At 46.6% G+C, this 23,059-nt stretch overlaps 2 protein-coding genes across 12 annotated transcripts in view; one reads left to right on the top strand and one right to left on the bottom strand.

Annotated features, from left to right (window-relative positions):
* Positions 1 to 4,248: 4,248 nt before the first annotated feature.
* ACP6 (acid phosphatase 6, lysophosphatidic) lies at positions 4,249 to 12,338 on the top strand. Of its 4 annotated transcripts, XM_063348114.1 has the most exons (10): positions 4,249 to 4,500; positions 5,131 to 5,259; positions 5,356 to 5,486; positions 6,130 to 6,209; positions 7,031 to 7,118; positions 8,719 to 8,851; positions 9,572 to 9,672; positions 11,059 to 11,154; positions 11,473 to 11,638; positions 11,969 to 12,201. In XM_063348114.1, exons 1-10 carry the CDS (start codon positions 4,300 to 4,302, stop codon positions 12,107 to 12,109), a joined length of 1,266 nt encoding a protein of 421 aa, XP_063204184.1. In that variant the 5' UTR covers positions 4,249 to 4,299; the 3' UTR covers positions 12,110 to 12,201. The 4 variants fall into 4 exon arrangements, with proteins under 4 accessions (XP_063204184.1, XP_063204191.1, XP_063204199.1 ...); XM_063348137.1 differs by lacking the exons at positions 4,249 to 4,500; positions 5,131 to 5,259; positions 6,130 to 6,209 and adding an exon at positions 5,592 to 5,762 and having other exon boundaries at positions 5,389 to 5,486; positions 11,969 to 12,338; XM_063348121.1 differs by lacking the exons at positions 4,249 to 4,500; positions 5,356 to 5,486; positions 6,130 to 6,209 and having other exon boundaries at positions 5,130 to 5,259; positions 11,969 to 12,338.
* Positions 12,339 to 18,480: 6,142 nt separating this feature from the next.
* BCL9 (BCL9 transcription coactivator) overlaps positions 18,481 to 23,059 on the bottom strand; it is a 60,380-nt gene continuing 55,801 nt past the window's right edge. For 7 of the 8 annotated variants that reach the window (XM_063348188.1, XM_063348195.1, XM_063348148.1 and 4 more), the window contains 2 exons: positions 22,052 to 22,312; positions 18,482 to 20,672 (listed from right to left, as the gene is read on the bottom strand). In XM_063348188.1, coding sequence (XP_063204258.1) covers positions 19,555 to 20,672; positions 22,052 to 22,312 — 1,379 coding nt within the window. In that variant the 3' untranslated portion in view covers positions 18,482 to 19,554. Of the gene's footprint in view, positions 20,673 to 22,051; positions 22,313 to 23,059 lie in introns of all 8 variants that reach the window. The other variant, XM_063348207.1, reaches the window with a different exon arrangement.

Below are 23,059 nucleotides of genomic sequence, written 5' to 3' on the forward strand. Positions count from 1 at the left end.
TGATTAAATTCTAGCCAGGAGGAAATTTGCCCTCTGCTTTCAGAAAGGAATGTTTCCTGAAACTTGCTTGTTCATTAGAGTTCATTAACTTCCCCCAGTGAAACAAAGCTCACCCACAGTGGCCATTGGAATAGCGTTCTGCTCCTCGTCTGGTCACAAAAAGCAACAGAAGGGTAAAAATAGCAGGTCCTTTGAAAATGTTTCTGTAAAGATGATGCATCTTAGAATAAATTTCTACACATTTGGACAAAGGAAAAAAAAGGCCAACACCATTTGCTAAAAAATTGACAGCCGCCTGCTATTTTGGAGAGCTCTCCTCTAATTGCACGCACCTGCTGTGGCATGGTATATTCTAAAATATATCTCAACAGTAATGCTGCTTGGCAGCAGTCAAGTCCCCCCAGGAGGGACCCTGCAGTCCCAGTCTTCACAGCTTCACATGAACTGGGTTTTTTTTCCAGGGTAACATTTGAACAGAAATTCAAATGAATTCACTGTGAGCTTCTTTCCTTATTCCACCTCTGCTCATTTATATCACTTCACCTCTCGCTCTCTTCCTCCTTCCCTCCCTCTCCTTAACAAGGTTTTCCTATTCCCTCTTCCCCTCAGCATCCTTGCCCCGCTCCCCCTTCCCCCCCCCAACACAAGATTCCTTCATTTGTTATTTTCTTGCCTTCTGAAATATTTTTGCTTTCTCTCTCTGCTCTGGCCGTGACTCTGTGTTTCACACACTTTAAGCTCAGAAAACTGAGGTAACCCTTTCAGAACAGTACTGCTTTGAGAGACACCAGGACATCACCAAATCCCCCCACCCGCACATCCTGGTGGCTGTGCCAACCTCTCACCACTTGCAGCAGCTCCTCCCTCTGGCCTTCATGCAGGTCACCATCCTCTCTCTCCTATTCCTCCTTCACTTGTCCTGCTCCCTGCGACTCCTCTGGTGCCTTCTGCCACCACCCCTCCAACCAGAGGTCCTGTGAGCTCTGCTTGAATCAATGCTGGGTACCGCTCCTAAGAGACAGGTAAAGGCATCCTCAGAATTGACACACAGGGGACTTGGTTTCTACAACCAGGTCTTCCTCCCAACACAAGGCAAATTATTCAGTTGTCTTTGCCACAGATTTCTATCTGTAACGTGGTATTTGTACTCCAGAATGGTTTGAGGATACTTGCCTTTAAAGTCAGGCAAGCACTGAGATGCTCTGGTGACAGAGGTCATAGATGAGTTTCCAGCAAGTCCGCCCTGGGAGCAGGAGATCCTGGGTCCGCCAAGCGGACATTTACAGGCACGCTCATTCAGCCTGCACCGAGCTTCTTTCCCAGCCTGAGATCAGCTTGGCACCCATGCCACGAGTATCCACACAGGGGTCCTCTTTCTTCCGACCTCATGGGAAACAATCTTTTCTCTCTTTACAGGATTTTTTTAATTGCCTGCAGCACAAAAAATGGAAAGCTGGACAGTGTTCAAGATGTTCAAGTGTTCAAGACCAGGCTGGATGGGGCTTTGAGCAACCTGGTCTAGTGGGAGGTGTCCTTGCCCATGGCAGGGGGGTTGGAACTAGATGATCTTTAAGGTCCCTTCCAACTCTAACTGTTCTAGGCTTCTACAACAGCTGGGGGCCAGGGAGAGGTAGATGGGAGAGGAGGGTACACTGTGGACAGGGACAGTGTCTTCTCATCCTCACTGTCCCAGCTGACCCCAGACAGCACAGGCTGCCTACAGGCTGCCAGCACCCACTGTCAGTGCTGAGCTTTTGAATTCAATGGGGCCAAGCAAAGGGTCTCTGCTGGTGTAGAGGGCTGCTGATGCCAGGCCAGCAACCGTGATGTTAACCCTGGTGTTAAGTGTCAGGTATGGCTTTCTGATATCCACCCTCTGTGTCAGCCAGGGCGTGCCATTGGCATCAGACCAAAGGAAAAGCGCAGGAAGCATGCAGATGCCAGAAAGCTCAGAGTCCAGGCAGGCAACAGACCTGCACGTTTCCAAACAAGCAGAAAATCCAAGCCTTAGAAACAGAGGAAAGACCTTCCCCAGAAGAAGGGATGCTCTGGACTAGGGCAGCAACGAAACACAGGCGGGACTCATTACCCTTGTAATGAACTGTAGGCACTTCATGAGGCCCCAGAGACACCAATGCCTCACTGCAGCAATCCCCACCCAGCAGCTTTCCTGAAGGCCTCATTTACTGTAGACACCCTCTTTGGCCCAGGCTCCGTGGCATTTTTCTGGTGCGCTACCTTTCAATGATCACTTTCTACCAGTTCCAGTGTTTCAGGGAGTGCTCCAGCTCCCGAGAGACAGTGCCCACTTCCAAACAGGAAAATCGGAAAGAGGGAAATAATGAATACAGTGTAGTCAGGTCTGCAATTGTCTATGGGCAAATTAAAGAACAGTAAAACAGACAGTAAAATAACTGTTTGATAGCTTCCATCAACATCCCAACTTTCTATAAAACTTTCCCTGGTCTCCTTGGAGAGTTTTAAAATGTTGGCACCCTGAAAGACTAAAGAGAAACAGGGGTGAGACAGAGAGGACAAGGGTAACCAGGGAAAGGAGGGCACCAAGGATCATCAGCACAAGTGGGAAGAAAAGGTGTCTTTTCCCAGGAAAAGAGGTCCTGGGTAAAGTAGAAACCCAAGCTTACAAGAAGAGGAATACTGGGGCCTATAACATACATAAGGAGGCAGGACGGCAGGCAAGGGGGAATACAGGAATCCCTGATAAAAGTAAGTCAAGTGGATGCAGTCTAAGGAACAAGCAAAATGCTTGTTCCCTGATAAAAATACTACTTATGCAAGAGTGATGTCACCACCAAGTCTCGAACCAGGAGGCTCATAGGAACCAAGGAGTCAGGAACCTGTCGATGATTGCTTTATAATGTCCAAGAAAGGCTTTACGAATGCACAGCTTAAAGAGCTTTCACATATATCAAAGTTATTAGCCACTATGCTAAAAAGATGCTAAATAGCATTTAAGGGTTAATTTGTACAAATTCACTGGTCCACCACATCATTGCCAGGAAAGGAAAAGCAACAGTTTGAAGAAAGGAGGAGTGGAACTTGCACCTCCAGGCACTAGGTTCACATTCACCCTGTGACAGCTTCGCTGGGAGCTGCCAGGGGGTGCCAAGAGGCAGCTCCAATGTTACAAACAACCCTGGGCTCCTCCAGACGATATCAGGTTACCTACGTGGTGGGCCTATGCCTTCACCCACCTCACTGCTGCAGCTCATCTCCAGCCCTGGCAATGCCAGCATTTTGTTCGTTCCCAAAGACGTGGTGGGAATGAGAGGCCGGACAAGACTAGGAGTCTGCCTCTCTCCTCTGCTCTGGTGAGACCCCACCTGGAGTAGTGTGTCCAGCTCTGGGGCCCTCAACATAAGAAGGAGATGGACCTGGTGGAGGGAGTCCAGAGGAGGGCCATGAAGATGATGAGAGGGCTGTAGCACCTCTCCTGTGAGGACAGGCTGAGAGAGTTGGGGTTGTTCAGCCTGGAGAAGAGAAGGCTCCAGGGAGACCTTAGAGCAGCCTTCCAGCACCTAAAGGGGGCCTACAGGAGAGATGGGGAGGGACCCTTTATTGGAGAGCGTGGCGATAGGACAAGGGGTGATGGTTTTAAAATGAAGGAGGCTAGATTTACATTAGATATAAGGAAGAAATTTTTCACCATGAGGGTGGTGAGACACTGGAACGGGTTGCCCAGAGAAGCTGTGGATGCCCCATCCCTGGAGGTGTTCAAGGCCGGGCTGGATGGGGCTTTGAGCAGCCTGGTCTAGTGGGAGGTGTCCCTGCCCACGGCAGGGGGGTTGGAACTAGATGATCTTTAAAGGCCCCTTCCAACCCAAACCATTCCATGATTCCCTACGGACTTCTCCCTCCCGGGAAACCGCAGACAGGCACCCGGTGAATTGGCCCGCAGGGAGCGCCCGCCCGACCATCTGCCCACGGAAAAACGAAATAAAAAAGAGAGAAGAGGCAGAGGCGGCGCCGGCGGCAGCGGCAGCAGAAGGAGGCGGAGCAAGCAGTGTCAGCCCCCCGCCACCCCACCACACCGGAGCCCGCGGCGGCCGGGCAGCCCTGAGGCGGAGCTGCCGGGGGCCCCACCCGTCCCCCAGGGCCGCGCCCTGCCCGGCGCGCACGCGCAGACAGGCTTTCCCGGCCAGCCCACTCCGCGCCGCAGTGCCAGCTGGGAGTTGTAGTCCACTGCCGGGGCACCGCCATTAATCGGCCCCGGTGGGGGGACTCCCCTTCCCGTCGGCCCCCGCGCCGCTGGGTGCCGGCAGTGAGAGCGCTGCCGCCATGGGCTGGGGGACGCGGCTGGGACTCCTGGGCGGCCTGGCCCTGTGGGGGCAGCGGCGGCGGAGGGCAGCGGCGGCCGGCGCCGCCCCCGCCCCGGACGGCGACGGGGGGCGGCAGCGGGACCTGGAGCTGAAGCTGGTGCAGGTGGTGTTCCGGCACGGGGCGCGCACCCCGCTGCGGCCCCTGCCGGGAGCAGCGCCGGTGAGGACGGGACGGGGCTGCGGAGCAGGGGGCGGCTGCCCGCGGGGCCCGCTGCCGCCTTGCTTCCATCAGCCCGTAAATGGTTGGGTGAGGGGTTTTTCCCCCCCCTTTCCCGGAGTAAATTTGGGGAAAAAGGTTGGGAATCGGGGAGTCAGAGCGGAACGGCGGCAGCAGCGCGGCGGCGGCGCTGGCAGAGGGAGCAGACCCCGGTGCGGCTCCAGGGGTGAGGGCGCGGGGGCGGGCGCCCCGGGCTGCACAGGGGATCGCTGCTGCGCTCCTTAACGCCCGGCGCCGAGCCCCGCAACAGGCGAGATGGAGCCGTCTTCCCCGCGGCTCCGCCCCCCCGGCGAGGCAGCCTCTTGAGCTGGCAGGTGCTAGTCCTGGTGGTTTGCTAAAGCTGCTTTTCAGCGCGTAACAGTAGCGGTTTCCCACAGATTCCTCTCCCAAGCTGCAGCACTGCTGTCGCTTCTGTATGTGCCCCGCAAAGAGATGAGTTCTGTTGTTGCGTTGTTGGCAAGGCAGCACACAATAACATGTATTGTATAACAATAACGCTCTTGAAAGTCCTCATTTTCCACTGAAGCGCAGCTCTACGTTTGTTTGTTTGTTTGTCTGTTTGTTTCTAAACAGGTGGAGTGGCATTCCAGTCTTTTAGATGTACCTGCTCAGACTAAGTTTGATTACGTGGTGACTGACCTAAATGGAGGGCCTCAACCTCCCTCGCCCTATGAGGAGCAATACAAAAAGACCACATTCAAGGTGAGGCTGTGTCTTTGATGGTGGTTTTCATGTTCCCTCTGTAGACTTGTTTACCTCCATATTCCACCGGAGACCCTTCCTTTTCTTTACACTTAGGGCGGTGCAATTGCAGGACAGCTGACAAGAGTAGGGATGCAGCAGATGTTTGCCCTGGGGAAAAGGCTGAGGAGAAGCTATGTGGAAGAAGCCAACTTTCTCTCACCAACGCTTAAGCCTGCTGAGGTCTTGTGAGTCTCATTTCCCTTCTGGACCTTCCCTTGCTTCCTCCTTCCTAATGAGTAGCCCTCTGGTAGGGAAGATTTCTGACCAGCATACACGTCTCCACCGTACAGCAGACTGGCTGGCCCCTGGGCCTTCATCTCTGCTTAGCCTGGTATGCCCAGTGCTAGAACTCACCTGTGACACAAGGCATCCGATTTCCCAGCAGTCCTGAGAGGGACACCAGAGACAGTTTCATCTCACTCTACTTTTAGCCATTGACAACAGTATTCTGTGTCTTTATGGTGAGTGACGAGAAACAGGTATTTCTGGAGCACAGTTTAACTCACTGTAGATTACAGACCTAAAGTTCAGTGAGACAAAATACACGTTAGTAATGTTGTGAGTGTCTGACTGAGGACGAGATAAAAAAATCACACCAGAGAAGTACTAATTTGTTATCTCCACTGTCTCTGAAGGGAAGTTAAAGGGCAATTCCGATATAGATGTCTATTTTTTAAGATAGATATAGCAAGGCCAGATGAATCCCACCACAAGTTTCCAAAGCCACAGTGAAAGCAGAACCCACAGTTCCAGCAAGTCCTCCCCAGCTGCAGCTGCGTCCACGTGAAGGAGAAAGTGCTACCTCACAAACTCCTTTCTCTCTTTCAGCATCCGTTCCACTAATATTTTCCGGAATCTGGAGTCCACGCGGTGCCTGCTAGCTGGGCTGTATCAACAGCAGAAAGAAGGTTGGGAAGGCTTCTGACCAGTGCCTTTCCTTTCTCAGTCTTCCCTAGATGCACATATCGTGCACATCCTAACTCACTCTGGCTCCTGGTTGTTACTTCTTCCCCGGTTCTTCACTCCAGGCCCTCTTCCCCATACTCTCCTGGTTCTATGTGTTCTTTATCAACTTGTCACTTGCTCCTTCTCTCTGTGTAGCTTTCTGCTGATGCTCAGCTTGGATCTGTTGCCATGAATGCTGCAATTTCAAACCTACTGAGGAGGTTAGCATTAACCTGCTTCAAAATCAAGAAGGCAAAAAGTTTCAGATCCAATGCTCACGAGGCATGCATCTGAAAAGTTTCTCAGAGAAACCCAAGTATCTCGGCCATAGGACTACAAAGATCCTTTACAAGTTTTGTATCTGAAGTAACTCTCAGCTCTATCCTACAGCTGGGAACTACTTGCGTGTCCTAGAAATTCGCTCAGGGTTTTGAAGATCTTGCTTCTGCTCCCTCTGCATTCAGTTCCAGGAACAAATAGCAAAAGTGATTTGGCAGAGCTCCTTACACCTCATGACACAGAAACTAATTTTTGTCACATACAAACACTAGAAGAAATGATCACGCAACTGAAAGCTTAACAAGGTGCGCAGCAGACATCCCTGTGGAATTAAATGCTGTGTGCACAGAAACAAGCACAGTGGCTTGTGTTGCAGGTGATGGCTCAGGGGGAATTGCTAGTTGACAACAGTGGACTGGAGGACAAAGACACTGGGGGTGATTAAAGCGCTCTAAAGACATCCAGATGCACTAGTGATCACAGCAGCTTCCTTCTCTTTCTACAGGACCTGTTGTCATTGTCACTGATGAAGCAAGCTCTGACATCCTCTACCCCAATTACAAAAACTGCCAGCGCCTGAAATGCTTGAGCAGGTAATTGCCAGCCCTGCCTCCCTGTATGATTTCACTGCTGTTTCATTTCAGCAGTAGTAATTTAAAACAGCACGTTTTCTTCCTGTTTCCCAATTTCTTCCCCTGCCACTTACTGTTCTTTAGGAATGGTTAGCTAGTTGTATAAAATACTCGGTGAGCGGAGTCGTACACCAAGCAGCGGCACCAGGAGAAAAAAAAAAACAGAGACTTTTTCTTGAAAGACCAATTTAATTTAGTCTCTGTCTAGCAAACGCTCATTACTAGCTAATGTACAGCTATTCTGCGGCATTGCTGCAGGGCAGAATTAATGTCATCTGCATCCCTTAACAAGCCTCTCAAGTGTGTATGCATTGGGCCTCCTTTTTATATTCAGTTCCTGGTTTGGGGGTTTTATTACAACATTCCTGTCACACTTATACCTTGAAGAAACTGAAATATACTCAGCCTTGACGCATGTAGCAAAGACTAATGAAGCAAAATAAGGAACATCCTACATAGAAAGAACACTCATGTTTGCAGAGTCAAGCACTCTAAATGCCTGTGCCAGGTTGGGCATGGGGTGGAAACTGAACAAGAGGGGCAAAATGTATTACAGTTTGGTTGGATTATACATTAGCATATTTTTGTCCAAAATTCAAGAGTTGTCAGAATTCACTTGCAAAAGCTCATTATATAATGCTTGACTCTGCACGCAAAGGGTTGTTCTTGACAGTGGTAAGGTGACAGCCCACAGAAGCAGTACGTTGAGCCTCCTCTAGTAACATCAACTGTGCAAAAAGGGAGTAAATGGCAAGCTCTTCTGCTTCCTCCCTCCATTCTACCAACTGAGCGCGTTTTGTGACCACCTCAAGGGGGATTTTTTTAAACTGCAGTAAAAAGCACTGCCTCACCTTGCAGGCTGCCTGGGCCACAACTTCTAGCACATTTGATTTCAAACAGAAACTACAGCTGTTCCTAAGAAAATAAAAAGCAAAACTTAACTTTTCCCACCTCTTCCCCAACAGATCAGGGTCAGAGAAAACAAAACCTATGTAACATATTTTGCTTGAAGTACATGGCCAGCACGGATATTCTCAGCTAAACTTTCTAAAATAAAATTTAAAACAGCGTAAAGAGGCAAATGGCTTCTAACAAAGCAAGAAGCAAATTTAAGCTACAAGTGAGTATCTAGGTGTTTCCCTTTTCCCACACCATACACCAGTCAGTTCAAAGCTTCTACCCTTTCTTCTTTCATGAGGCAGTTAAAGGCTACTGCCTGAGGACACAGACTTGTACAGTTCCAGTATGACCAGATCTGTTAACTGATACACAGCCCTTGCTTACGGGAACCACCTCTGAGGTGTTCACATCTCATCTTAATTTTTTCCCCTGCCTCTGTGAGAGCACATAGCCAGCTCTGATCCTTGACACCTAGACACAGCTGCTGTCTGCCCTGCAGGTTAGGACTCCTAACATCAGGAATCCCTCAGTATCCTGTGGTGCCTCTCTTGTACCCCTCACTGATGTGAGACAACTCCACTGGGCTGGGGGTCACAAAATCCAAGAGACAGAAAGTCTGATGTGTGAAAAGTTTTTGTTTTGTTTTCTTAATTCCCTGAAGGCATAAGTTGAAGGATGCTCTGCAACAGCCAGGTATCTCTGATGACTTGAAAACAATTAAGGAGAAGATGGGTATTGATGGTGAGAAGTCTGTGGATTTTTTTCTCCTCCTTGATAACATTTTTGCTGAGCAGGTGAGCCTAGCAGTTCCATGGTGCTGTCACAGAAAGAAACATCCCTTTACCGTGCATATGGAGGAAACCACAGAGTGCCAACACCTACTGATACCAGTGGGTACCCCAGTACCTTTCTAGGCAATACAGAAAGCTTATAGAGGCCATAGCACGGCCTTTTTAAAAAGCAAGATGTGGAGTCAGCGTTGTTCTAGGATGGATGAAGACACATCTCCAGTACTTATGTTCTTACCTTGAAATGCAGTATCTCTTTCAAGTGTAATGAAGTAGAGCTAAGAGAGCAGTTGGGCCTTGCTTACCCCATTACAAAGTGCTTTCCCTTTTCTGGCAGTCGCCACCTAACAGAGTTATCTTAATCCCAGTTCCAGTTTACTACCCACGAGACAGATTTCTTCTGCTGCTGGAAGGGAACTGGACATATTTGTACCCCACTTAGTACCTCTTTTTTGCCGGAGCTAATGATAATTAGTCCCGGCTGTTTGTTGAATAGCTCAAGGCGTTACACTCCCTTCACACAGAAATGTGTCCTCAAGAACAAACATCCATCCTTTTGGTGTACATGGAGCGAGTCTATATGTTTAAAACTATCCTCGAACTCTTCACATGAACACTGTAGTACAATACTGTAGTACAAATGCTGTGACATGAACAGCTGTTTTCTGTGGGCCTGGGTTCAGAAAGGGGTAAACCGTGTTGTTATGCTGCATCTTTTCCTTCCAGGTGCACAATTTGCCAAGCTGCCCTGTGCTGAAGAGCTTCCAGGAGACAGTTGAGCGTCGAGCTGTTGACTCGCTGCTTTTCCTTCTGGAGGACAATTCAAGGTGATTGCCTGTACCCATGCCTCCAGCCTTAGGGGTTGTCTTAGGCTTACCCAGGGTGGATGAGCTACAGCAGCTTACTGCAGCAGAGAGAAGTCCTTTCTGATCTACTGCATTCCCCCGCCAGAGGCTACTGCCCCCTCATGAGGTTTGTACCTCAGCTATCTCAATGTAAAATCCCATGCCTTGAGTCAGGAACGTGAGCTAGGGAAAAGGGAGTCCACGCTGAGGCAGGCAAGATGTGGGCTTACGTCCTGTTTTGCTGACAGCCGTGGAGAGACTAGTCTCCAAGGAACAGTAATAAGCCACAGGCAGTGAGTGCCTCAGTTGCCACGGTTGTTTCGCTGAACGTGTGTCAAAGGCAGAAGAGGCGACCCTTCCAGCCTCAGCATTGAGGCTGCACAGGCAAGGCTGCCCTTGCAGATGCGCAACTACAATCAGAATTCCAAGCTGCGAAGTTTATCACAGGGATGGCACCTGCACAGCTGGGCTGCAAAGTGTTGATACCAGTGGAAAAGGTGATGCCAGGCCCTGCACACATGTAACCACTTGCAAAAGAATCTGCTGCTACATGCAGCTAATTACCTCCCCCACAGCTGTTTGGAAAGGTGGCCGAGTTGATAGCCTAGCTGACATTTTCCCTGCGGATTCATTCGCAGCTACCATATTTACTAGCTCTTCTCAGGTGGTGGTATAGGACTGCCTTTTCTGTTAGGGCAGTTGCCCTTAACCTTTTCTTTAACTTGTATTAAAGATCTCAGGTACTGAAAGACTGATCTCCCCCACTCCCACAACATCTGGGAGGGCCACAGTCACACTCATCCTCCGTTTCCACTGATGTGTTCATTAGGTGGAGGGAGTTTCTTCACACTAGAAGTTGTTTAAAGACCTCCTCTTTGTTAATACAGGGATAAAACCTAATTTTGAAATACAGCCACTGCCTTCCTGAACCCTGACCTCCCCTTCCCGGCCAAGGACCCCAGCCACTTCGGTTGCTGTTTTGGAGTCAACTACAGTCATCTTTCCTAGCTTAAAACTATGCATCCAAAAATCACAACTACAGAAACAAAATAGCATAGAGAACTTAGAGGATTTTCTAGGTTTCCATTTATGTGGGCCACACCTCATGAGACTGCTTGTTAACACCTCTCCTCTCCCAGTCTGCCATCACATCAGAATCTCTGTGGTGACCATGCAACTGCTGAAATAAAAAGTAACCATAGGAATTGCATTTAATGAATTTAATTGCATGTAATGAATCATGAGGACCTTAGCTACACTCAATACGTTACCAATTTGTAAAAGAAAAGGAGGTTCACAGGTGTTCATTTAAAATTATTTAATTTGAAAGTTTAAAACCTTGTAGATTTATTTCTGCTTCTTTTATAGAGAAGTTCTTCAGATGAATGTTGGTCGTCTTTTCTACACCTTACAGAAGAATATTACAGAAGCAGTAGATCCCACATCTCCAGCTGAGAAGGCCAGGTACAGGACAGATCTCTTCCTCTAATCCTTATAAATTCCGACTTGCTGTCAGTGTGAAAAGCTGGTTCAGAAAGATGTTGAATGTGTGGGTAAAGAGAAAGAAATGCTTATCTGCTAGGAAAAGCATGAGTGCCATATTTGCTTTTGCTGAGGTAGACTGTACATGCAGCACACTGTTTGTGTAATCACGACACTTGCCCTGAGCCTCAGATGCCTTATTGTAGCATGAGTATCTGGCTCTCCACAGAGGAATACAGCTAACATTTTATGTTTGGTTCCCCCCTACTCCCTTCCTTTTTTTTTTTTTTTTTTAATCAGAAAGCTCATTCTCTATGCTTCTCATGACATTACCCTTACTGCTCTCCTGGTGGCACTGGGCACCTTTGATCACAAGTGGCCACCTTATGCTGCGGACATGATCCTGGAATTGTATCAGCACCAGCAGTCCGAAGAGTGGTTTGTTCGCCTGTCTTACTGTGGAGAGGTAAGATCCCAGGGGAAGTCCACATTCTAAATCTTGGGTTTTGATTTTGCCATGCGTGCATGTAAAGCTGTGAAACAAGACCAGTTCTGAGCATGCCGCCGAGCTAGATAACAGAGTATAACACCTAGAGCATATCCATGGTAGCTAAGATATCTTTTCTGTTGAGCTGGCTATTGATCTACTGTGAGTTTAGGCAAAGACTTTGAACCTCTGCCTCTCTGCGTCTTTGCCTCAACTAGTGTATTTCCCTGCTGCAGAACGCATCAGTATCAGCAAAAAAAGGCTTTGGCAATACACAACACCTGTGATTTTGTCTCTTTGCCTTTACAGGAACAACTGGTGAAAGGATGTAGAGCAGGTCTCTGCCCACTTGAAGAATTTCTAGAAGTTCTTTCACAGTACTCAGTCACTCCAGAGGAGTACAATAACCTGTGCTCCCAAATAGAGGGGAATCGGCAAACTGACTCATAAATAAGTTTTGTCTTTAATTAAAATCAGTTTATTGTCACAATCTTTGATTATTTTTCTTTATATTCCTGCCAGCTTTCCCTATTCTAAAGATATGTTAGATGAGGTGACTTTTTCCTACCAGACACAGGGTGGCACAGTGTCACTTTCACTGTTAGCATCAAGATGAAAGAAGCCGTGTAACAGAATGGCTCAAGTTCACTTCTGAGGTAGCCACACAAAAGCACAGAGAGGCTGCAAACAGCAAGGGAGAGAACAGAGCTGTTTAAATTGCCCTGCTGCTTCAGGAATATGAGAGAAAACATACCTGTTCCTCATACGCTGGGACTGTGGGATGAAGCCCAGCTTGCTCTGTACTACCAGACTTGAGAACTTTGACATAACGATTGCTTTTATGTATGGCAAACTGCAGAAGCCACTGTGCCTTTTCCTTTCTTTTGTCGTGTTGGAGGGTTGCTCTGCAGACAGATGAGCTTCCCAAATTGCATAGCATTTATCTACCCCATCTTGAGGGCGTTCTTGTGCACACAAAACCTCTCCAAAGGGACAGAAGGCCTTCAAACCTCTTCCCTGCACTCCTGTAATTATAGAAATTCTGCTGCTAACATGCAAAACAACCGCAGTGGGCCAAGTACAAGAATATGCACTCTTGGTGAACTCTGCTTAATGTACTTTAAACAGGGAAGTCTGGGGAGTTGCTATTGACTTCAGCTTCAAGCAGCTTCGCATCTATTTTGTGCTTGCTGAAACAGGAATATACCAGCATAGCCAACAGAAGTACTTCTAGCTGAGATGATGACACTTTTCCGGTAAGACAGTACTAAGGATCGCTATGTTGCCAAAATCCCCATTTTTTTCAAATCAGTAAATAAAAGTTGGATCCTGACCTACTTTCTTTGGGATGTGTAAGGACTAAAATAGGGGGACCACTTACTAAAACAGCCCTGCAGTTTTGGTTCTGCATTACCCCTTCTCGCTTAGCAAAAGGAGACTGCAGTGATGTTAATGTAAGTCATTGACAGATATGTGACTGGAGGCACTATGGTACCTTCTCCCTGAGAAGCGTGGGCTGGATTTACCTCTACTCTTTCATTAGCCTGCCCCCACCACAATTACATGTTGACATTATGCACAGTGAACAGAATAATTTGAATACTAAATACATTGCTGGAGGTCTCCCTGAACTGCTATTAGAAGCTGTCAAAAAAGCAAACAAAACATTGTTATTTTCCACCAAGTTTTTATACAGCCTAAAAACATAATGCCATCATACAGAAATCAACGGTCCACCCTTGCTTAGAACAGCGAGTTCTGCTCTTATCAAGCTCTCTCTTATGCACGGTATAAAGTATTTGGAGAAGTATTTGGAAACATGAGGCATACAATTGCAAGTTATTTGTGAGGCACGGACTGCTTGGGAAAGGGGTATCAGGGAAGAGCATCAGAAGCTTTGGCCATACCAGAATACAAAGCAGGAATTCACATACCTTCTCCTAAACAAGAGCTAGGAGCATCTCCCAGCAAAACCAACCAGCAGCCAGGTGAAAAACGACAACACAGTCAAGACCCACAGAACTCGGCAGCGCGAGCTGTCCTAGCACACCTAAGATTGTTAAAGGGCACTGCACTCACACCATTAAAATAATCCCATCATTCTAGGCAGGGTAACATACGTTTTAGTAACAGCAGAAGACCTCAGAAGGACAGGCCAGCTTCTTGGCAGTGGCAAGGAAGAAGCTTCTACTGGGAACAGATTATTTCATCACTGTCTCTTATGGGGTTTCTGCAGTGCCCTCTGCACCCTGCTCCAGCCTCACCTTTCCCCTTGGTGTGGAAGTGGCTGGGGCCACACATTGGTCCCATCCCACAGAGTAACTCCATGGTATTCATGACCCACAGTATGAAGGAGGAGTTATTTCTGAGCACAACTACCGTAAATAATGATTTTGGAAGAGGACTGATGGGACAGTGGAAGAGTTTTAGGACCAAAGGACACAGGTAAGTGGGAAGTGCAGAACTGCAAACACTGTGTGGAAGAACGGAGGCATTTCTGAGAACATGGAATAAAAATTTCCAGAAATCAAGAATTTCCCAAGGAGCCAGTAAGTGCATTTCCATGAATCGGCCAACTCTTTGCAAGAACTGGGAAAGACACAAATCCCAGGGGACAGAAAAAGAAATCCAAAACTTTCTTATCCTGGGCTGTTAATACGAGAACTGCTGACTTAAGCAGCTAACATGTTCAACCTCAGGTTCCCTCAAACTTAAGCTGAAGCTGCTAAACCATGTTAGTCTGCCTCCCTTGCAATTTTAGTCGAATGCAGTGTATGCAGGTTGGTCAACTTAAACCTAATAGACTTTTTTTTCATTTTGCATTGCAAACCTATCCTCATATAGTATGTTTCGTTTAAGGCAATGTTAGTATAGTAGGTAATTGGCAGAAAATATCATGGAATGGTTTGGGTTGGAAGGGACATTAAAGATCATCTAGTTCCAACCCCCTGCCATGGGCTCGGACATCTTCCACTAGGCCAGGCTGCCCATCCAACCTGGCCCCAAGGAAGGGGCATCCACAACTTCCCTGGGCAACCTGGCTCAGTGTCTAACCACCCTCACAGTAAAGAATTTCTTCCTGATATCTAATCCAAATCTCCCCTCTTTCAGTTTAAAAAAACTGTTACCCCTCGTCCTATCCCTATACTCCCTGATAAAGAGTCCCTCCCCATCTCTCCTGTAGGCCCCCTTTAGGTACTGGAAGGCTGCTATAAGGTCTCCCTGGAGCCTTCTCTTCTCCAGGCTGAACAACCCCAACTCTCATCCTGTCCTCATGGGAGAGGTGCTCCAGCACTCGGATCACCTTTGTGGCCCTCCTCTGGACTCGCTCCAACAGGTCCATGTCCTTCTTATGCTGGTACGTCAACTTAAATTTAGGGGTTTGTTTTCTCCCCATGTAAAACATCTTCTTTCAAAGTTTCCAGTATCACAGACAAAACAGCATCACTTTTCTTTCCTGCCTCATGCTCTGACTCAAACAAAACCAGTCGTAAGCTTAAAACCTCAGTGCGTGATGAATCATGAGGACCTACATCTTGAAAGGTTTGCTGGTTGAAAGTCAAAAGGAGATCAAGAACGTAGTGAGCTTGGTGTATTTTTCAATAAAACCAATATAATAAAGCTAGCAGTTTGGGTCTTTTTAACGCCTGAAGAACACTCCTGATAATGTGCTTTAACCTTAAGCAGAAAGAGCATGATAAAGCTAGGTGTTACACATTACCACAACAAAAACCATTAACAGAAATAATTGGAAACTTTGTGGACTAGCTAAAAATGGAAAAATCTTTAAATTAGAGGTCACCTCACCAGAATGATGGCACACAGCACGTGTGCAAGACAACTTACCTTTTTTAGGTTAAGAATTACTACCATTGATACAGGGAAGTGCATTTTACTAAACACAGGCCTATATCAAGCATGGATCATTTCTCCTCCATAAATATCAAAACAGGGAACAGGTATCAGCCAACAGCCTGCTAAGACTGCATGAGGAAAGCATTCGCCATCATAAGTGCAGAAGACCACCAGCAGTGAAACGTAGCTTTTTCTGCCATCAGAATGAAAACCAGCACAGTAGACGTTCAGCATACCAAAGCACTGCAAAATTATGTCCTGCCTATACCATATTTGTAATAGCCCTAACACTTTAGCACCACAAATGCTGAGTTGTAAGTCTAAGAAGCGCGTTTAGGATTCATACTTACCCTTAGGAATAGTCAGGCACCCACATCTACTCCAAGTCAGGATAGGTGTATTGTACCAGGAACACCACCAAGCATTCAAATCTCAGCCAAGACTGATGTAGATTAGATCTCCACATACTGGTCTGTCTTCTGAAATGTTACCCATTAGATACCACTCGGAGGTCAGGACTAAACTCTGAAGGCTGGCTACTTGCTTGTCACGTTCTTTGGTAGATTAACTAGCCCATGATACAGCTATAAAGCTTGAGTTTATTTGGACCATGCTTAAAACTACCAGTGTACTTCACAGATGACCCGTCTGCAATAGCCTACTACTTTAAAACAAACAGATTTCAAATATTTTAAACTTTTGATTTAGCAGGCGCATTACTTTGCGTTTCAGAAGTTCACCATCTGCTGGGTTTACCTTTTAAGTCTCTCCACACTCCGGCTGCGCAGCCATCTGGGATGAGATAATTTGAACAGCAGACTGTTTCCTCCCATGTTACTAGAGAGGAAGAGCAGCCAAGCATGTATGAATAAAGTCTATTTCATTCTTTCAAACAAAGGTGGAGGATGATTTGAAAGTTTAAAGGAAAAAAAAAGAGGGGAAGAAAACTAAAAATGGCAACCCCACTTTCCGTCTTCAACTGCACCATGACTACCAGAGCTGAGTCACAGTTACTATCGATTATAAATAAGCAGGAGAGAACAGAGTCTGACTTACAGATCCCAAGGTGAATTTGCAAGGCTGGCAGCTAGAAAGCTTTTTCATTTGCGAAGCAAGAAGAGGAGAAGTAGAATCAGAGCAAAACAAAGAAGGTCAGTCTACATCTACTGAGTAGTTTTTCTGACCGGAGCCAGCAAAGGCATTAGCATCTCTTGTCCATCAGCTTGTGCAAATCAGGCAACGCCACTGAGGTTAAGTGCACCTATGCAGACTCAGGAGAATCCAAATCTTCTGCATTTTCTGTAAGAAAAAATCTCGTTAAGATGCCAAATACCAGCATCTTAAATCAGACAAACACAGAAGGAACTTTAATTATCCAGCATTTGTAAAATGTATCCTTTCACTATCAAGCGGCTTTGAAAATCCCCTATGCTAATTCTTCTAGAATAAGTTGCAGTCATCTCAAATCCTTTGCTATTCAAAATACCTCAACAGGCATAGGAGGCACCGAGAAAGGCTGTTGAAACAAACAAACAACCAACCCTCCAGGTTATTTTTATGTCGATCAAGAAGTTTGCTTTGTTCAACATGGTAAAAACAGTGAGGAGTCGCGACAGAAGTAGCAACACTTAAAAAGGCTGCACTGTGTCAATTCCCGTGCAAGGTCCTCAAAGGAAGCTGTGCAACCATTTAAAGAAGAGGTAACTCCACTCTACAGACATAACACTTACTGTGTCATTGTCAGCTCTTTCTAAAATCTTGACAAGTCTGTGCTTCAGGCACGCTGCTTGTCTTGTTAGAGGGAAGCACCACAACATACATCCCACACTTTGTCAAAAGAGTAATTCTCACCCAAAATCATTGCAAATTTGCATGACAGCACAAAGGTGAATTTGGAAGCAGGCAACAGAAGGCTCTGAGGCTTGCGTGCCTCCAACGGCGCGTGGCTTCACTCATTTTGTAACACTAGCAACAAAACTTTGGTTAGCTGGCCATGGACAGCAATTCTTTTTCCACCTATTAAGGATCAGTTAACTCTGAAAAACTCTCACGCACAAGCATAACAAAGATATTCATTCTCCACACGAAGTGTTACATTAATAGCCAGCCCCTTGAGGAAACTACTCATTGAAATAATTTCAAGTAACAGTAAGTGGAAGAAAGAACAAAGATTACACGCTCCATATACAGTGCTGGGGGACCAGAGAGCAGACAGCCACAGAGCCCGCTCCCTGCTCTATAGATCCACATCTGGCTCCTCCTGGTCTTCTCCAGGAGCGGGGCTCAACTCCCGATCCATGTTTCGGCATCCAGTCTTTCACTCCTCAGACAAAACCATAAAACCTTCTTGTTGAAATTCTCTCAAAGGGAAAGTTTGAGAAGACAGGGGATTAGGAAGCGATCGATGAGAACTGTGGCGAAGCAACAATTTACCCAGCAGGGTTGTCTTGATAAAAATCTGCTCACTGACAATTTCTCTCTCACCTTTGTTATTTAAGTTCACCTTTTCTCTGCTATCTCAGCCTCTGAGTGCCGGCAGTCAGAGACCCTACTCAATCCAAAGGCCCCAGGGGGACACACAACCACAGTGCCCTGCACAGCCTTCTGCTGCTTCGGGAAAGCTCAAAACCGCACACCTTGTAGTGCTGCAAACTCTCACCTGGAGGAAGTGACGGAGACACCAAGTTTCATCTATTCCTTGACCCTCAACAAACTGAGGAAGAAAGGCTGTAACTATCATCCCTGTGGCATCCTGAAATAAGACCTCACTCTGAGGCAAAACAAAATCATTTGAGGATTAAGCAAGCAGGATTGCAAGGAGCACACAGACCAGACTTTTAGGAGCTGCCAAAGTTTACCACACCTGGCCTCTGCACTGGCTGTGACCATGAGGAAGAGCAAACAGTCATCTGGCCAACCAGATGATGTACATAGCAACAACTGGACTGGATAAAGAAGACAGTTCATTTTTGTAAGAAACAATATATTTTATTTTTCTGACACCACAGCCCTGGCGAGTGGTTTTGTACCAAATTTAATGTAGGTTACACAGAACGTTTTACGCTGGGGAGGAAAAAAAAATAACCACAAAAAAAATCCTGGATAACTTTTAGTGTCTGTTCCACTCCCACATTAATAAAATCACTTGGGGTTTCTAAGAAAAGGAGAATAGGAAACAGTGAGAGAGACTACTGTAGGATGTAACAGTGTCCAAGTCCAGCCCCTTCCTAAAAGTGGGAAGAGTCCCCACGTGAGGAGAGGCTCTCCTAGATTTACTCCCCAAAATAACACAATGTATTGCAGCTGCCATAGGAGGAGACAGACGGGGGACGGAGAGAGAGAGAAGCCTATTTAATAAAGAGTGGGAGGGAGAGACAGAAGGTGCTGGACAGCACGCCATAATTTGAAAAATATGTCCTTAACTTATTATTTATTTCTTTTAAAAGATTCCCCTCACTGAACTTAAGTTCCTTTTTGTGCTTTTCATTAATACTCTGCTCTGAGGTCGTAGTTTGGTTTTTCTATACATTGGAGTTGAAGGAAAATAGTCCGAAGTTCTGAAGATGGATTCTCCACCTAAAGTAAACAGCCTAGAATCCCATTCTCCTCTCACCCCAAAGACTAAAGTCTCTGCTAAAATCCCTTTTACAATATAGTACAGTACACAAAAAACCCCAAAGATAACCGAGAGTCCTGGGAGAAGCCAGTCCGAAGGACGTAAACATACAGAGAATGGTGCAACTTGTGACAAATGGCAATTCTCAAAATACAGCTACAGATTCTCAAAGCAGGTGCCGTCACGGGATACCCAAGTCCACAAAAATAATTTTTAAAAAATAAATCTTAAAAAAAAAACAACCTGTTAAAATGAATAATTTTTTTTCAGGTAATTCCATACATTCGAGATTTCCCAAAGAGTCCTCTGGTCTCTTTTCACCTATTGCATGGCCAAACTGTACTCCTGAAGCTCCCAAAAAAGCCCTCAGGACTTGGAATCTCATCTTGACAAGGATCAGAACATCCAGTCTTATGGTAGCAGCTTAAAACATCATGTTCCCTGGGTTTCCAGGGCCTTGGCTAAATCCTCCCATGCCAACGTCAGCAGCCATACCTCGGGGCCTCATCTGGGGGGGAATCATGATGTTTTGTTGGGGTCCCATCATGCCCTGCATTGACATCATCATACCAGGTGACCCTACAGGGCCCGGGTGGCTGTACAGCCCCGCGGGGGCTCGGTCCTTGCCTGGGATCATGCCCACAGCGGCCACGGGGTTACTCATTAGCGCGGGCTGCCCAGGCATCGCCGTTTGTGCTGGTGACATCATGCGGTGGTGTGGCCCCATCATGCCTTGCTGCAGGAAGGCAGGCGGTCTCATCGGGTTATGACCTGGCATGGATGGAGCTGTCCCAAGAGGGATATCTGGAGTTCCCACTGGCCCGGGGCCCCCCATGCCAGGCAACGTTAGTCCCATCCTTGGGGTCTGCTCTCCTATCATCCCCTGCATGTGGGAGAACCCAGGCCCAGGACCCTGTGGCTGCTTGCGGCCTGGCACCTCCCCACGAGGGAAATACTGTAGTGTCTGGCTAGGCTTCTCTGACGGGATAATCCTGGACAGGTCAAACTCGGGTATTCCCGTGGCTCCAGGACGAATGACCTCCTGCAGCTCTGGATCGGTGAAAACCGAAGGCATATTGTTTCCAAGAACAGTGAAGGAGTCCGGACCCCCAGGGCCTCCAGTCTTGCAAAGTGCTGGATCTGTCGAGCTTTGGGGCAGGTTGGTAGGACGCCCTAGAGGTCCTTCTCCATGGAAGCCCATTCCCGCTGGGAAGTTGCCTTGTCCACCGCTGGGCCCGTTGTGTGGAAATGGCACCTGCTGTGGAGGGGACTGTACAGGAGGGAACCCCTGTGGGAAGCCCAGGCGTCCTTGAGGTACCATTGGAGACTCCTGGGAACCGTGCCCCATCATCGGATTGTGTGACATCAGGCCAGGTCCCACAGGGACCCCATGAGGAGGTATATTGGGTCCCATAGCATTTGGAGAGGGCATCTGGTTGTTATGGGAAAGAGGCTGGGTCATTCCCATTGGGCTAAGGGTTGGCATTGGACCCACTGGGTTTGGACCTGAAATTCGAGGATTCTGAGAATTAATGCCCATTCCTAGGGAAGAAATAAGGAATCACATTTAGATAGCAGCCAACAGCAATCAAAGCTATCAGAGAGCTTTCTGCGAGGTTACCAAATCCACACACTCACACAGATTAGTGCTAGTAAAAAGCATCAGTAGTGGCTCTGGAAAATGTTGTTTTAACCAGAAAAAAATCAATGCCATCTGCACAGTAACTTCCCTAAGCTTGTCACTGCCCTATCAAAAAGTGACTACAGCTTGCTCTATAAGTAAGATATTAACCCAACCCATAACTTTACTACTTCCCTGGCAGTCTAGATGACACAGGCAGTAACAAACATGTCTGTGGCAGATTATCAGCACAGGGACACTTGACCACTGGGAGGTGACTGAATCTCCCTTCAAAATTCAAGAAGTGATGAATCTCGTAACCCTCGTAAGACTAGGAGGCAGCAATCAATGAGGTTAATGAGCTATCATCATGAACTTATTCAATTAGCCAGCTTCCCCAGGTATATTCAGCCACTCTGATCATTACTGTGTGAAACAGACAGCAAAGCTACAGGTAAACTCATCAAGAATTCATTACCAGTTGCTGCTCTCATGAAACATCCACTCATCCCCTTTTTCAACTATGTTAATTCAACTGGGTGGAGGGGCTACAGCCTACTTTTGTATTAAATGTATACCCACAAATATTAAGCTATCAGTAGGGACTGGATTTCTCATATAAACATGGTCACCCATAAGACAGCCGAAAAGGACAATGTTTTATTTTACTTTTCCTTCAACTCGCTCAGGCAGGGACCAGGACAGTTTCCCTCAGTCCTGGCTGAGGTCACCTGCCGTTACACATTGCTTATATGAAAAGATGTATGTTTTAAGAAAGCACTCTAACACTCTCTTTTGTAACAAAGGCAATCCACAAAACCCAGGAAACGCAGGAAAAGTTCAGTGTCAAAAAAAGACCAACCAACCAAACAAAAAACCAAAACACCCAAACCAAAACCCAAAACCTGTGAAGCTTCTATGACACTGCCTTAAGACAGGGGAAGAATGGTTCCATCAGGATAAAATATTGTAGGTTTGACCCTTATTCCCATGAGCAGCCTGCACTCACACATGTAATTCCAATCTGCCTGAGTGGAAATCTCACCTATACATACAGGTTTTCCAGATTAGACACCTTCTGGAGAACAGACACTTTCTGGACAGAAAAAAAAGTGGTTGCAAGGAGAATTCCATTTCCCCATTTCAGAGAATTGCAACTGCCTTCCTCAAAACAACCAATGGCTATATACTCTTCCAGGCTTTTCCCCTCTCACCATCTTCATTTGATGAAGCTTCCATAAAAATCACCCTCACTGTATTGCCTGATATCTTGGGCTTATGTTTTCTTTGAATTTCATACCTGGTACGCTGTTCATAGGTGGCAAGTTTGGGGAACGTGCTGGAGGGGAGTCATCATCCGAGCTGGCCACAGTTTTGATGGCATCGTGATAGAGCGGTGTAGAGCTGGGCATGGCAAATTTGGACATCCTGGACATCATAATGGAGAGGGGATTCTGGGAGAGGGTTGGCTCTGGAGGCATTGTATAAGGACTGCTAGAGGGAAGATTTCCAGGGAGAGTCACAGGAGCAGACTGGCTGACTGTGGAAGGAGGCGGACCACCTTAGGAAAAAAAGAAAAGAAAAAGAAAGAAAGGGACTTTAATTTTTTTTCCTTCTTATAATTTTTTTCTTAAATCACACCTTTTTCTCCCAGAAATCTCAAAAACTAGAAATCCCTTTTATTGCAAGAAACCATCTGACTAATGCAGTCAACACCTGTGAAAGGTAACCAGAAAAAATTAGCCTACTGGTCAAGATGGTTAACATTTGATATCCTGGATTCTGTGCTTCTACTGGAACTACCTGGAGCCTCTATAAATCCATACGAAGAATTAACAGGTAAGTCTGAAAATCCTACTATTCAACTTCCATACACTGAAGACAGACTTAAGTACCAGGTCTAGCCATAAAAAATTAGATCTATACCTGCACCCACCAAATGTCAGCTGTAACTCCTTTCCCTTTTTCTTTAGGAGGCAACAAACAAGCACAAGAGACAAAGGCAGCACAAGAGCTGTAGCAGATATTATGCTAAGACATGCGAGCAGATTTCTGACAAGCTGCATCAGCAACTACAAGTAAAACTCCCTGTTTATGTTCCATTTCAGGTTTTAGATACACATATTTACAGCTCATTCCAGTTAAAGAAGCGTTCTCTGCACCTATTAGCTTAACATCATCCTTTGCTCTCCCAAAACTAGAAATAACTTAATTGCACTTCCAGTTTCCTTTGTTCTTCACCGATGAATTTCATGCCACCCAGACCACATGTGAAGGAAGATGCTAAACCTAATCTAAGTTGTACTGA

This window comes from Chroicocephalus ridibundus, chromosome 1 (assembly GCF_963924245.1).
Source record: "Chroicocephalus ridibundus chromosome 1, bChrRid1.1, whole genome shotgun sequence".
NCBI lineage: Eukaryota > Metazoa > Chordata > Aves > Charadriiformes > Laridae > Chroicocephalus > Chroicocephalus ridibundus.

Excerpts from the sequence above, each read along its gene's own strand:
- ACP6 (XM_063348114.1), top strand. The coding sequence starts at position 4,300 with ATGGGCTGGGGGACGCGGCTGGGACTCCTGGGCGGCCTGGCCCTGTGG. Across the intron at positions 5,487-6,129 it reads CTTAAGCCTGCTGAGGTCTT|CATCCGTTCCACTAATATTT; the intron begins GTGAGTCTCATT and ends TCTCTCTTTCAG. Across the intron at positions 6,210-7,030 it reads GTATCAACAGCAGAAAGAAG|GACCTGTTGTCATTGTCACT; the intron begins GTTGGGAAGGCT and ends CTCTTTCTACAG.